Source organism: Rhamphochromis longiceps, linkage group LG9 (assembly GCF_057381845.1).
Source record: "Rhamphochromis longiceps isolate RC_006_pf linkage group LG9, R_longiceps_female_GT1.1, whole genome shotgun sequence".
NCBI lineage: Eukaryota > Metazoa > Chordata > Actinopteri > Cichliformes > Cichlidae > Rhamphochromis > Rhamphochromis longiceps.
This window is the reverse complement of record NC_140565.1, coordinates 8,549,409-8,564,563: the sequence shown is the minus strand read 5'-3', so window position 1 is coordinate 8,564,563 and position 15,155 is coordinate 8,549,409. Positions and strand designations below refer to the sequence as shown.

The following is a 15,155-nucleotide window of genomic DNA, read 5'->3' as shown; positions in this document are numbered from 1 at the left end:
GCCTTAAAAAGAGCAGCTGACATGATGGGGCATGACATCCCAGATGCAGAAGAGTTATTCAGGGCCTTTTCTGAAACAAACACAAGTGTGAAACTGTTCTTTGTGAAAAGTGAAGATGTTGAGGAAGCTATGAAGAAAATGCCAAAGCAGATACCAGCTGTTCCTGGAACCATGAGAATTCACCAGGTCATTACTGGAGCTCCAGGAGAACTGATGGTTTGTGATGTAAGCTGCATGTGCAGTTTAACTGCAAGTGCTGCAACACCAAGTGTTTCACTTTTGGCCAGAAGATAGAAACAGCTGTATCACAGGCAGGCAGTGGGGGGAATCCAGAAAAAGAAATCCAGTGGGAAAGTCCAGAGCTGATTGGTAAATGGTGTATCCTCAGATATGATGATGATTTGTAAGTATGTATGTAAATAGCAAAGTTGCTATTTGGGCTGATTAGGAACTGATGAATGTAAAAACAAAGAATTGCGTGATTTTTTTTTTTTTTTTATTACCTTATTTTTGTTTCTGAGAAAAATGAGATCCACATATGAGGATTCACTTTAAATTTCGAGTGGCAGTATAACGCCCTCATAAGTGGATATCAGATCCTTGTAGAGCAAAATTTAGCATTTTGGTCTATACAACCCAAAATGTGATTTCCACATATGTGGACGCCAGGTCCTAGGAGGTTAAAAAAAGGCTGATGGAGTATAGTTGACTGTTTTGACTAAAGACAAAATAAAATTGTATTTGGTATTCTACATAGGTGTAATTACCTTTTGCCATTGTCGAGCTAGTTATGGACCTGACCATAAGAGGACCAAAAATGTAGCCTTTGAAAACAACATATATTGTTTTGTACAGTTACATGTGTAAATACTGACCAAAAACCTTCCCTGTCTTTAGAATAGGATTAAAACATTAATAAGATCATGTTCAGTGATACTGGTGAACATGAGTGGAAAATTCATAGGAGCCTATATTTTTCATATATAAACCAATACTTTTTTGGTACACAGAGGGCAAGAAGTAAAATTCGGTGACATGCATAAATACCTCATGTAAACAAATGAGCCATTTTCAAAATGTCAAAATTGCCAGTCACAATCAATTCACTGTGACTGTCATTGACATAAGAATTTCAAATGGTTGACTTTGAAATTACATTAGTAACAAATGTATCGGAGTGTGAAAAATCCCCGTTTAAAGAGTCCAGTAGCAAATATACAGTACTATTAAAATGACACGAACACATGACGTCGACATGTTGCAACACTGCGTCCTTTGTCTTACATAATCTTCTCCCAAGATATCCTGTAAGATCTCCAGCGGAAGTAGTGACAAGTCATACCGGAAATGGTTGGAGTGAGACGTCTCACCAAAGGGCTGTCATATTATTATCTGTGCTGTGAGCTGTAAACAGGGACGCAAGTTAGTCAGCTTCACTTTAACAAGTCTCTTTTAGAGATTTACTGAGAGTAACACAGCATACAGTGAAGAAAGAATGGAAGACGACGTGCTTACCACGCTGAAGATACTGATAATAGGAGAAAGCGGCGTTGGGAAGTCCAGGTAAGACCAAGTGATCAACAAAGTGATGTCGTGGCTCCCTGCTAACGTTAGCCAGCGCTAGCAGGGATGTAGCAGGTGGATAAAGAGAATTTAGTTTTTAAAACGATGTAGACGGTTCAGTGCTGGTTTGTCCTGTTCTTTATTCTAACAGAGGTCAGACTGTCTTGGTACAACATGTACAAGAAATGCTTACAGTGTGCACACTGTTTAGCTAACGCATTAGTCAGATGCCAGAAGCTCTGTACGTGACATCAACTATGTGCACGTCTGACATAATTGCTAGAAACAGGCTGTTTTTGTTCACACTAATTTGATGGCTAAACGAGAAGCTGACACTCTTTTAAGTCCATTTACTTGTACTGCTAGCATCTCCGTCATTAAGAACCCAGCAGAAGGATCGATCCGAACCGGTCACGCTCAAGTAAGCGTACCCCTTCTCCAGATGGGACTTCAAAACATGTAAACGATACACTTGCTCTTGTCGTCATGTGGTAATCAGAGTCCTTATTAACAACCACAAATCAACCTGATAATATTCCACGCAGGGTAAAATGCTTTTTACCCACATCAGCATGGAAGTTTATAGCGTGTGTCCCTGCCAAAAGAGATCATGATCCAGGTTTGCAGGTCTCCATAACAGTGGTCCCGGCTGCTGGAGGAATTCTGATAGCCTTCCGGAGCCATCAACCATCACATTGTAGACTATGGTGTTGACTACAAGCGTGCCTTCCATAGCCATAGAACATTCCGAGAAAATTATGCCATTGTAAGCCTTTAAACAAGTTCTTGACCAAAAGTACACCCATCTATTGAAAATAGACCAAAGAGAGGCAATAATAAGACTTGGAACTTCAGCATCAACAAGGACAGAGTGTTAAAGTTAAAATCAGCTATGTTTTAAACCAGAAAGCAGAGATGATAATTAATAAAAAGTTTGCAGTAATTTATGTTCTTTGCAGCTGATATTTTAACGCCCAGTACTGTGTCCGCTGTTAGCTGAAATTTTTCCAATTTCCTGGGTCAGTTCATTGATGTGCAACATGTGTCTACTTATACTAAAGAGTTCCCTTTTTTTTTTAACAGGGCTTGTACTGCTAGTTGGCATCTTTTAATGGCTGGTCTGTATAAGCTCTGCCCAGAGGAAGGACTGGCTTTATGCCGACACCATAACACAGATCTGTGTTTGCTTATATTTCCAGAAAACAGAAGAATATCTAGACGGCTGTACTGCATGCTGTCTGCCGTGGCATCGTCCAGGCCGTGATGCATTGTTTCCAGAAAGCAATTTAGTATTATTATTAAATAGGATTTCGCTTAATACAATAAACAAAATCAGACCATGATTAGTTTCAAATGTCCTAATTTGAATCATCCATAGCCAGCTTTGGTAATATCAAATAGGTACACTTATTTTTGAATAGTTTACAGATATTTATTTTGTTTCCCTGCAATCTGAAGGCCTTAAATCATGACAGATTTGAATGCTTGGCAGGGAATGTATGTGTTTCATGTTTCTTGACCTGTACAGAATACATTTCTAACTTGGCTGTTTCCCTGCATGAGTTCATCAGCCATATGGCCCTCAAACAATAAACACTTACTGCTTCAGCATCTCTTCTGATGGCCCGTGAGGAAAAAGTACGAGAATTATGTCTGGGTCAAGGGAGAGGAGCGAGCATATTGCCATCGTCAGCGGGGCTGTTAAGGCCTTTGCACTCGATTAGTCATGGTTAAGAAACGAACCCTGTCCTCCTGACTGCAATCTAGTGGTGATGTCATCTGGAGCTTGACATCACCTCTTGCTTGCACGTGAAGGACAGAGTGATCAATAGAAGGAGATAGAGAAAGAGACTGTCTCCTGCCGCAGGAGTCAGGGCAACTGGAAACCTGACTTCAGCTCAAAAGCATCCTCAAGAGAGGAGAATACAATTACTAAAAAACACACGTGTGAGTCATGATGAGGTCTAATCTTCTTATTTCCATCTTCTTGTCAACAGCCTCCTACTAAGATTTACAGAAGACACATTCGACCCGGAACAATCAGCAACAATAGGTGAGTTGAACATGTGAGGTCTGTTAAAGGGTAAAATGGAAAAAATGTGGCTTTGTAGATCAGAACGTGCTGGCAAGTACAGGATCATCATCATCAGCAGCAGCAGCAGAGATTAAATAAGACACAGACGTAGAGTAGTAAACAGTCACAAAGACAAGGATCTTGAATTTGAGTAATAATAAGCAATACATCGATTCATCTGAGGCACAAACAGCATGAGCTCATTTAAACCTGTTGTCTCATGGGTTAGTAATGATGTCCACATTACATATGAGTATGCTAACACTTTAGCATTCAACCAGTGTCAGGAGTAGAGACTAAAATAGGGGTGCTTTTGGTCTATGCTGCATAGAACAACACATGCATTTGTCCTCCACAAGATGAACATGAAAGAATAGGAGGAATTAAAAAAATTGCTTTTATCTATCAAAATACTATCAAATATGACTATGAGTTTATATCAGCACTGAATCTTTAGTGGTTAATGTTCACATGCAACACTTGTTGTGATCTCAGTCAGCAGCAGCACAGCTCCTGCAGGCAGCTGTATAACCACGGTGGAGCCAGGAAGGAAAAGGAGGAGTAGATTTTCAAAAAGTTTGATGAAGCAGCAGGTTGCTGCCAGCATAGAGCCCGACCAGTATAGGACTTTAAGATCAATATGAATATTGTTGTGACTTGAGACATTTCTTGAATTTCTTCAGGCATAAAAAAGAGTTTTGTTTTGTTTGTCTGTTAATTATTTATGTGTCCTTATTCGAACAGTATGATAGTGCAGGTTAAAAAAGAACTTGTTTTAATGTCACAGCAGGTTGTGGATTATTCATTTATGCTGTGCTTAAAGTGTTGTCTATACCTAATACCTCTGTCGTCAGTCAGTTAGTGTGAGGGTCTGTGCAGACATCCACATGTCTGCCAGTTTTTTTTTGTTTGATTTTTTTGACCACATGGACTTGTCCTCAGAGAATTTACATTACAGCGCATCAACTACACATGCAACCAGGGAGCAGACGTCAAGAAGTGTAACAGGAATGACTACTCAGCCAAGTCGTACTCCAGCTGTCCGTGTCTGTAATTCAGGCTGGTAGTTGTTTGTAGTTTCTAAAGACTTGTTGTTTGAGACTTGGAGTTTGCATGTTCTCCTTGTGTCTGTGTGGGTTCTCTTCAGGTACTCTGGCTTCCTCCCAAATTCCACAGACATGCAGTTGGTGGGATTTGGTTAGTTGGTAACTAAATTGCCCATAGGTGTGAAGGTGAGCGGGAACGGTCTCTCTGTGTTAGACCTGTAATAGACTGGCAATATAGAATAGAATTAGAATAGAATTCAACTTTATTGTCATTGCACATGCACAGGTACAGGGCAACGAAATGCAGTTTGCATCCATCCAGAAGTGCTTTAGCCGTGATATAGATATATTACAATATATATTAGCAATAATATAGATATGTAAGTATATTACAGAAATGGGTCTATTATGGTATGTTATAATGTACACGGTATGAAGTATGTTATGAATATTCTATAACTATAAGTATGTACAGGCTGTAGTGAGTACAGGCTATGAACAGGATATAAATATGAAAAACTATACAGAAATCGGAGATATACAGCTATACAGAAATGTGAACTATGCAAGTTATAAACAGTTGTAGGATTAAAAATTATCGTATGTACAGAATGATTATTTACACAGAATAATATAGGGCGAGAGACAGGATACACCCTGGACAGATTGCCAGGGTGTATCCTGTCTCTCGCCCTATGACAGCTTGGATAGGCTTCAACCCTCTCGCAACCCTAAAATTGGATAAACGGAAGAGAAGTGATGGATGTCAGTCGGGCTCTAGAACAACGTTTTCTACATTAAAATAAATGAATTTGTCATAAACAGTTGCAATATGGCCATTTAAGCTGATTAAACACACAAAAGCAGCGTGATACCAGATAGAACTGTCTGATATTTGATGTTTGTGCACTCAGACTCTTAGACCAGCGAAACATGAGAGGGCAGAAGAGACAGTTATGCTGTATACCTGTAGTAATGATTTTTAATTAGAAACGTTGAAATGGATGATTTGGAAACTCTACAGAATGACTTGCTGCACTATTTTCTAGTACATACTGAATCATTCAACTGGTGCCTGGTTTTAGGCTTTACATGAGGATATTTTCTCCATAAACGGATACAGTTGGTGTCCAAAAGACCAAATATGCTGAGGGAGGACCACCAGACCAGATGCCCGCTGTCCCAATGCGAAAGCCAGTCGTGGTCATACATGACGTGAACTTCTGCCGTTGTGTGTACAGCATTAAACTCTAGCTCACCACAACACATAAGTTGAAGTACACCCTCAGTTGACACATGCATTTGATCTTTTCATAGATCGTGGTATTCAATTTTGATTAGGAATATCAGAAAGGTCTTAAATTAGCTGTAGTAACAACGAGGTTACGGGTTTTTTTTTTCAATCCTGTTGCTCAGCACTATTTGCAAACACCACCACTTATCAGGACCTCAGTAATGTAAGGATGTTAGTGATGCCTGCCAGAATATTTGTGCTGTGACACACCCACGCAAAGTTGGAGTTTTTAACAACTTTAAACAACTGCAGTAGACTAAAGTGACAACCATGCTCAGCTAAATGTACTGTCCTTCACTCTGTTTCCCAGCCTGTAGTGTGCAGGCCTGGCTGAGGCTGCTGACAGGTACTGTACATGGTCTGGAGCAACGCAGCCACAAGTTGACGGACTTTTTATGTTATCTGTTCCAGGCTCAGTCAGCATACTGGCTGCATGTGTTTGCTAAACCCCCAGTACCTACTGCAGATAACTGTAAAAGAGACGTTAAAGTTTAGCTTTTTTCTTCTTTTTCCTTTTTAAGTCAAGCTAGGGTCGCTAGGCAGAAATGTGGACGTTTAGGAGATTCTGCAGCACTTGGTGAGCTAAAACTAAAGTCACCACAATCCCACACACTGAGACAGCCACAAAGCTTTCAGATTAATTTTAAAGTTAATGCTGTGTGGAGAAAAAAAACAATCTGTGGCAGACCAAACTATCCATCTTATCTGGTAAAGGTTTTTAGAAGTAGTGGCAACCCCAAACTGTGTATCTGCAAATAATATCAGCCTTTTTTTGTTAATTGAATAAATCAGTTGACGGATCGAGGACACACCGACTATACTTTCATAAGCTATTAAAGCTGCAGCTACCTTAATTATTTTATTTTGACAAAAGCATCCCTGAGCTCCAGATTTAAAATATTTTGGAGAGAATTTGGATGAAGAATTCTACTTTCTTTTCTTTTTTTTCTTTTTAGTTTTTCAAACCAAACTAATGTTGTTTTGTGAATCGCTTGTAGCTCACAATGCTGTCTTTGTTAAAACGGCCGAAAAGCACAGATCCCAAGAGGGGTTGGAACTAGAGCAGGGCGATATGGCCAAAAATATTTATCACGATATATATTTGAAAATTTGTGATAACGATATAACCAACGATATAATTGATGCGAGACAAAATACAACTCCACAACATTACTAGCGCAAAAAGACAACCTTCCATTTATTTTCACTTAAACAAGAAGCTGGTTTTTATGTACATTAAAGCTTTATAAAAATGTAACAGTGCAAATGCAAATTCCTTGCTGAAAGTTTAACCAAAAGGGATTTCCAGTAGAAATGGGCTGACATATCCTGAGCATAACCATGTATAATATCCACTGAAGTTAAAAAGAGGTGCTTTGCAACATTAAACTGCAGTGTGCAGTACGTATTTTTCGGACCATAAGGTGCACGGGATTATAAGGCACATTAAGCGAAACAAAGCAGTCAGATAAATCAAACTTTATTAAACTCATTCTTCTTGCTTCCTCCACTTCTGTACCATTGATTCATTAATGTTGAATTCTCTGGCAGCTGCTCTATTCCCATGTTGTTGCAGTATATTAATGACTAACCTCGTATTGTGGATGGATTATCTCAGTTGTTCTCCTGACTGAAGTTTGGTCCGTTTACAGCATCCTGCCATGCGATTGCATTTGTCTCTAACCATGAAGAACCTTCACGTTAACTTTTATAAGTGGAAAAGTGTTAGTGTTCGTCCTCCAGCTTCACTGTTTATGTTATGCTAACATAGCTGTGTCGCTAGCGATCACGTAGCACATCATTATATACCAGCTAGCCCAACTTCAGTAACCCTACAAACGTCACTGCTGTTTAGTTTCCTGTCTTCATTTATGTTGGAAGTGATAGCAGAGCTGTACGTTTGATTTTTTTCAGAAATCTCTCAGTCAGAACATGCTATATCATGCTTAGGTAACTAGCGAAACTAGCGAGCTAACTTCCGCTAGCTTCCTGCTAACTTCTAACTCCGTTAAATGTAATAACTTTTGTTTTCATGGATGCCTGGAAGTTAAACTTTATAGTTACACCTGGTAAAGCAGCAATGCTGATCGTTTTATTAAAGATGAAAGAATTTAGACAGTTTTTAACTCTAAGTGATGCTGCAGTGTTGTTTGACCTGAAGCATACGGAGCTTAGGACCCAGATTACTCCCAGATTTAAGAGCATCTTAGTCCGACAAATACGACAATAACAACGGCCGCTTGCATGTTCTGCAAAAAAAATGTGCTTTGTTGTGTATCTGACGGACAAACACCAAACCAGTTCCACATCACGGAAGTTGCACCATTTTTACAAACCAATTCTGGTTCATCTGTTTCACTCAACAATCGGCCATGTGCGTATGAAAACAAAGGCACTGCGCATGCGCGTTTTACTCCCATTCTATCGCGATATTTCATTTTCCTATCGTTGCCTAACATTATACCGGTATTACCGTGAACGGTATAATATGGCCCAGCCCTAGTTGGAACGGAGAAAATACTTTGTTTTGTCAAGGTCAAGGCACGGGCCGCTACTGTTTTACTTGGCCAGCTGGGATTCTCTGCCAAACAGATGTCTTTATTGGAGTCAGTTCTGTGCTTTGACTTGAGATTCAGTTTTTTTTAATCTGGTATCATTCAGTCTCAGTTAAAGTATTTTCTTCATCTCACCACCCCGAGGCTGGATTTCTCCCATTGCCAAAGGCTGTCTCGACACATCATCACACTAGCACACAGAGTGTTAAATGATCTTTTGCAACGATGATCAGCAGGCACATTAGCAGCTTTGCATTTATGATACTCTTACTGGTGGCTTAAAGCACCTTGTTTCTTCTCGGTGCCATCGTTGCCAAAGGTTACAGACAAAAGAGAATACAGGCTAACAATGATGTGTCATTCCCCACCACCACTCTCTCTGTGTCGAACTAGTGGGTTGTGCTGCTCTGCCTTTGGTGTATTTATATCGTACAGAGAAGGGCCTGCAGAGAGCAGCCCAGCCTTGACCTGTAGCACTAGTAGCATCTTGTTGTGTTGTGATATTGCAAACAGATGCATTACTGTGCGTTCCCTGGGCAAGGCCCGTCTGTATATGTAGTGAATTAGAGCAGAAGAGACTGGTCCAGGTTCAGGGAAATGTTTAGTGTAAACTCGTCTCCACATGCGCCTGGCAGCAGTATCTGAGCAACCCTGCTGGACGAGAGGAAGAGCTAGTTGTTGTGATGGGCTTTGTGAACAGACTGTGTATTTGTGTGTGAGTGCGGTGCCATATATCAGCCTGTCTTCATGTCCCCTTTCTCCTGCTCGATCTCTCTTCTGTTTTGGCTCTCAGCTGAACTCCCCTCCTCAGTCCCAGATGTAAAAACAAGCCCATCACAAGTGTACATTGCCCTGGTAAATCTGTCAGTGGATGCTAAAACACGGCCTATATGTCATCCAGACGCCGCACGCTCCGCTCGCCGAGACACTGCAAAGAGGCAATAGAGGAGATTTACTTGTTGGGGGGGGGGCAACATTGTTATTTTCACGTCTGCTCCTCTGGGACCTGGCAGGGATTTTTAAGACTGAGTCATTGCTCACTGAGCCATTTTACAGGTGCCGGCCTTTCATTTTTTTTCGTCGGTTTTCGTTCAGGACGTTAAACCGCACTGTCCTTTCGTCGTGTATGTGAATGCACGGTCACACTGTAATTTAAGTGCAGGACACGGGACGGGCGTAATGCCAGTCTGAATAACCAGAGGTTAACACAAGTTCATAGACATTGTGTTTTGACAATTCATCTTCAATAATTATGGTCTGTCACCATGATATGATATTGTTGGCAGTAATTGAACAAACCTGTAGGAGTCATCATATTGGGCCTGAAGCAGGATGAGGTAATCATGTGGGTTTCGGTGATTAACTGCCCCTTTCTTTTTTTTCTGTTTTCTTTTTTTTTTCATTGTCTAGGCGTTGACTTCAAAGTGAAGACCATTTCTGTGGATGGCAACAAGGCAAAGCTGGCAATATGGGTATGTTACAGACTCTATCATTATTCCAGTGCTTTAGTATCACTCGGTTAAACAAACATGCAGCTCTTGTTTGTCAGAGCAGAAAAATTAACTATGAAACAGCTCCAGCTCAGGTCTAGACCGGCTCTTCTCTCAAGTAACCAGAAGATGGCGCTTATGTAACACTATTTCCACCCCTTGATACCAAGGAGTGTGTCTGTGTTGTTCGTGTTTGTCTGCCCTGGTTTGTAGCCACTGGTTTTTTCCTTGCAAGTGTGAGCAGTAGTGTGCGTTTTGCAGGACACCGCGGGACAGGAGCGCTTCCGAACCCTGACGCCCAGTTACTACCGCGGTGCCCAGGGAGTCATCCTGGGTAAGCAAAGCTATTAGCACCGTCATTGCTCAAACACCTGTACGTGCGTGTGTGTGTGTGTGTGTGTGTGTGTGTGTGTGTGTGTGTGTGTGTGTGTGCAAGCGCACATGTGTGCGGCCTTTGACTTTACAGTCATGCCCCTGTTGTAAAGTGAGTGATGGCTTTTCATCCTGTGACTCACACACATACGCCTGCCTCTTTCTGGAAGTTAGTTTATACTCTTAAATCAGAGTCTTCATAAGGTCATGCATGTGCAGCATGTATACACACACACACACACACACACACACACACACACACTACGGAAAGTTAAACCTCTAAAGCAGACTTCCTCTACAGTTCATGGTTTTTGACCACACTAATGATGTAAAGTAACAGGAGGCGCCTCGTTGTATCAGTGGGATTTTGACACCCCCCCCCCCCCCCCCCCCGTTTTTCTTTTGTTTTTGTTTTTTCAAATAAACCAGCCATGTGTTTAAGTTGATGTTCCTTTATTTTATTGCGGTATTTATTTTAACTTTTTTGTTAGATGATAATGAGGATTATTATTAGTATTAATATTATTATTACCGAAGTGGAAATTACAGTGTTATTGTCAGTAAAGTTTCATTTGCTCTGTGATTTTCAATGATAAACCAGTCAAAAAGGTTCAGCAGTCAAGGACTTCTTACACCTGTCAGATTAATTTTAGTGTGTCAGATGGTCCTATTGCCTTACACACCATAACTACTTTTGCATAATTATTGCAGTTCTCTCAATCGTGCATCCAGAAAATCCACTCACTCATTCTGCACTTAAAATATTTTTTTCTCATCCTGTGAATGAATATTTTCCTGCATTCTGAGCATGCCCTGTTCATTCTGTGTCACAGTGTACGACGTCACGAGACGGGAAACCTTTACAAAGCTCGACAACTGGCTGAGTGAGCTGGAGACATACTGTACAAGGAATGACCTTGTTAAAATGCTTGTAGGGAACAAAATTGATAAGGTCAGTGTGTTTGTCTATAAAATTGTGATGTTAAGGGTGCGCGTGACATTTTTAATATTTAGCTTCAGTGCAGTCTTCCCTTGGTTTATGCTCTTTAGATATATATGTGATACACACACAGAACAGGGAGATGGATTGCCCCAAAAATAAGTGTGTTTTACAAAGTGAGCCCTCGACCAGCTGATGGATTGCTAAGCTAAACGATAGTAGCACTTTCATATTTTCTGGCAGCTGGTCCTTTGCCAGGATACCAGAATCAGTAAGTGGAGTTAAAAACGTGTACTGTTATGAATTCATTGCGTTCTGATCTTTGTCTGTGAAAACCACTTTCTCTCTCTGGCCCGTGACGACCACAGTAGCTGACAGCCCAACCCGACAGACCTCAAATAATCCATTACCTTTCCTTTGTTTTAGGAAAACCACGAGTTAGACAGGGCCGAAGGGCTGAAGTTTGCAAGAAAACATTCCATGCTTTTTATAGGTAAGTCAGGAGGATTCCCCGCTCTACAAAGAGCTGCCGGGCACATGAGTTACACCAGACTGTTTCACAGGGGAGGCAGAGTTTGAAATAACTATCATACTCACCGAGGAATGCTTGCATACTTCTATTTATAAAGCAGGCTTCATATATCATCTTTAGTGCACTCTCTTTTTTCCCCCTCTGCTGTTATTTTTCAGGTTTGTCAGTAAAAAGGGGGAACTTAAAAGTTAATACCTAGTTTTTATCTTGAGCACTTAAAGTGTTATTTGGTAATATGTAAAGATTTCTTGACATGTTTTCCAAGCAATTCTCAAAGATATTTCTCGTGATTTGTCATAGTAGGATTTATTTCTTTATGCTATGGTTATTACAATTGAAATGTTCCTGGATGTTATCATGCTACGCAGCAGGTGCTGACTAGAGCCAATAATAACCTGCTATGGTCCAGTATTAGCATCGTGGAGCTGACAGTTACTGTTGAGATGTTTTCCACCACTCTGCACTCCTGCTGGGGGGGCCAGCAGATGATGACATCAAGACGCAGACATTAACAGTTGTTGTTTCTGCGTTTTGTCTTCTTTTTCTCCACCTTTTCCAATCTCTGCCTCCTCCCCATTCCCGTCCCTGTCACTTCTCCCCTCCTCTCTCCTTCCCTCTGCACTCTCTGTCCTCCCAGAGGCGAGTGCAAAGACGAGGGACGGCGTTCAGTGTGCGTTTGAGGAGCTGGTGGAGAAGATAATCCAGACTCCTGGCTTATGGCAGAGCGAGAACCACGGCCGAGCAGTCCAGCTCACCGACGAAGACGCAGGAGGTGGAACCTGCGGCGGCTACTGCTCCCTTGTCTAGACTACCTATACACACACATTTAAAGATTTACACGGGACAAATACCCTCGAATACAAGCATATCCACACACACACAAGCATACACACTTTAAAAGAACAGCTTCCCTTCCTGCTGTGTGCTGTCCTGAGCTCCGTCCTCACACATCAAGGCATTAGAGATCCAACTTTCTCCTCTCTTCTTAGGTGAAAGTGTTTATTTCTCTCTCGCAGACAGACACAAACACACACACACACACAGACCTTTTGCACACTTTCTAGTGACAACGCGGCGCTAAAATGCAAATACAGCTCAGCTTTCCTGTTAATGGAATTTGAGTGTTTCTCTCTTTCTGTTTTGTTTTGAGTCGCAGTTTTGTGCAGTCGCAGTGCCACGGTCAACACATTAACCGTTCTCGCTTGATACTCGTGTGATTTAGTTATAGGGATGCAGTAAAGCGAGTCCAGAATCGTGAGCCAAAGCTTGTCAGACATATGGCTAAATCTCTGAAGTATGATAATGAGAGTTGAAACTCTTGTATTTGACCTAGGTTTCTTTTCGTATCAAGCATGCTTTTTGTCCTTGGCGTACCTCGCCTTAGCAAGCACAGCTGCATCAAAGCAGGGCCGACTTTTCTCCAGTGTTAGTGTCACTTTTCTTCTGCCCTGCACTTTGTCCTGTTCCCCGTGCACAGGCTCTAAGATTATAATGCTGCTTATGGAGGAGCTTATCAAGCCGAGCCGTCTTGTATTTTATCTCGGCACTCTCGGTCAAAGGCTTGGATCAAATGACTCTGTTGTGCACATGACTGCCTCATTTCTTTCCAAGTGTTTGGAATGGTGTTTTATGACTTTTATTGACTTGGACTTCAAACTAGTGCTGTGTTTTTTGAAAAGAGCATAAATCGAAGAGACTGGCACCAACATGCTTTCCACTGGGTGCTGAAGAAGAGGGGACCTCTTAAAATTGCACGCCTTTTTAAAAAAAATTTTTTTTTTAATGTGTGTAACAAGTTGCTTTAATGGAGTGCGACCTACTGGCACTCATTCACTCAGACAGATAATATCAGTAATATCACCACCACTGTTAGTCTTTCATATAGATCCCTTTGACTGGACAGAGACAAAGGAAAAGTGTTCAATATTAAAGAGGGCAGTGAGTCATACGGGTGTCTCCACTGAATTTGGAAAAATCAAAGAAAAAGCTGTGCGCTCCACATTGCTAATGGATTTCGCAGTTCTCCCATCTCTGTGTTAGCATCTGAGAAACACTCATAAATGTACTGTACCCCTGACCTCTGACCATGTTTGCAGTATTCAAGCGCTGGCATATGTTCCAGGAAATGTACTTCTGGGGGTTTGATCTCCTAACAGGGATAGTGAAAGTGACATGAATTTGAGCATGTCTCATCACACATTGATTTTTATTATTTTTTTTAATTGCATGGGAAATCTGTGTGCCATTTTTTTCCCCAGTTTGTCTGCTGGTGAATGACGTTTAGAGGCTTACTTATATTTAGCTGAAAATAAATGCTAATTTACCATTTAAATTTAATGGTTACAATAAAAAGGAAGTAGGCTTTTACTTATTAAACTGGTATAGCTGTCTCTTTTGTGTTGAAATATGTCAAAACATTTATAAACGTTGTATTTTAAGACTTTGTCGGGGAACCTTTGTGTAAAGCTGAATGTATCCATATTTCACTACAAATTGCCCTATGTATTAAACTAAATAAAGTTCTTTTTTTAAGTGAATATAAATGGATGTGTTGCTGCTGATGTGTTACTTGACGCGCCCCTGTCATCATTGCCATGTTAGAAATGTGGCTGCTAGGTGATGGGTTTTCACCCGGCACCCGTCACATTCCTGTGTCTTCAGAATAAAGACTTGGTGTTTAAACAGTGTCCGAGGAGCCCTCAGACCCCAGACGTGAGATCTGTCTAAATCATCTTTTTGGCGAACTCCTCAGGAAGCACCGCCGCAGCCATAATTCACTCTATCAGTGCTTTAACTGGGATGTGAATAATTCCTGAGCCATTATAAAAGGGTCAGGGTTGGCAGCTAAACCAAGAACTCTTCCCTTGTAGCATATCCCTCATTTCTTGCCACACTCTGGGCAGCTGTATGTCCCAGTCAAACAAAAGAGACGCGGAGCCCAAAGTCTTCCTGTGGTCCAACCATGTGCTGAGCTGCAGCACCACTGTTTCCTCATGCCTACACTGAAAAAACAGTCTTCGAGGAGCTGAGAGATTATATATTTTGGAGAATACGTTTGTTTGGTTTACCTTTTAGTGACATATTGTGCAAAGTTGTGCAGTGGATGGTAATTTTCGAACCCCCACCCCAACCTCAAATGCTGTATGCATCAGAACCTGAACCTTTTATTTAAAGAAGGAAATGGAACTTTTTGCGATTTAGAATCTGTTTTTTGTGAAACTGTCCTTGGCAAAGACAGATGGACAACTTAGATATTAGATCTACTGTGAAGACAAGGTTAGAACGCGCA

General features: G+C 41.1%; 1 protein-coding gene across 1 annotated transcript; it reads left to right on the top strand.

Annotated features, from left to right (window-relative positions):
- Positions 1-1,343: 1,343 nt before the first annotated feature.
- rab18a (RAB18A, member RAS oncogene family) lies at positions 1,344-14,422 on the top strand. Its single transcript, XM_085418149.1, has 7 exons — positions 1,344-1,563; positions 3,561-3,616; positions 9,943-10,004; positions 10,284-10,356; positions 11,228-11,346; positions 11,761-11,827; positions 12,504-14,422. The coding sequence occupies exons 1-7, from the start codon at positions 1,496-1,498 to the stop codon at positions 12,671-12,673; spliced, it is 615 nt and encodes a 204-aa protein (XP_085274275.1). The 5' UTR covers positions 1,344-1,495; the 3' UTR covers positions 12,674-14,422.
- The last annotated feature ends 733 nt before the right edge of the window (positions 14,423-15,155 follow it).

Excerpts from the sequence above, each read along its gene's own strand:
- rab18a (XM_085418149.1), top strand. The coding sequence starts at position 1,496 with ATGGAAGACGACGTGCTTACCACGCTGAAGATACTGATAATAGGAGAA. Across the intron at positions 1,564-3,560 it reads AGCGGCGTTGGGAAGTCCAG|CCTCCTACTAAGATTTACAG; the intron begins GTAAGACCAAGT and ends TCTTGTCAACAG. Across the intron at positions 11,828-12,503 it reads ACATTCCATGCTTTTTATAG|AGGCGAGTGCAAAGACGAGG; the intron begins GTAAGTCAGGAG and ends CTGTCCTCCCAG.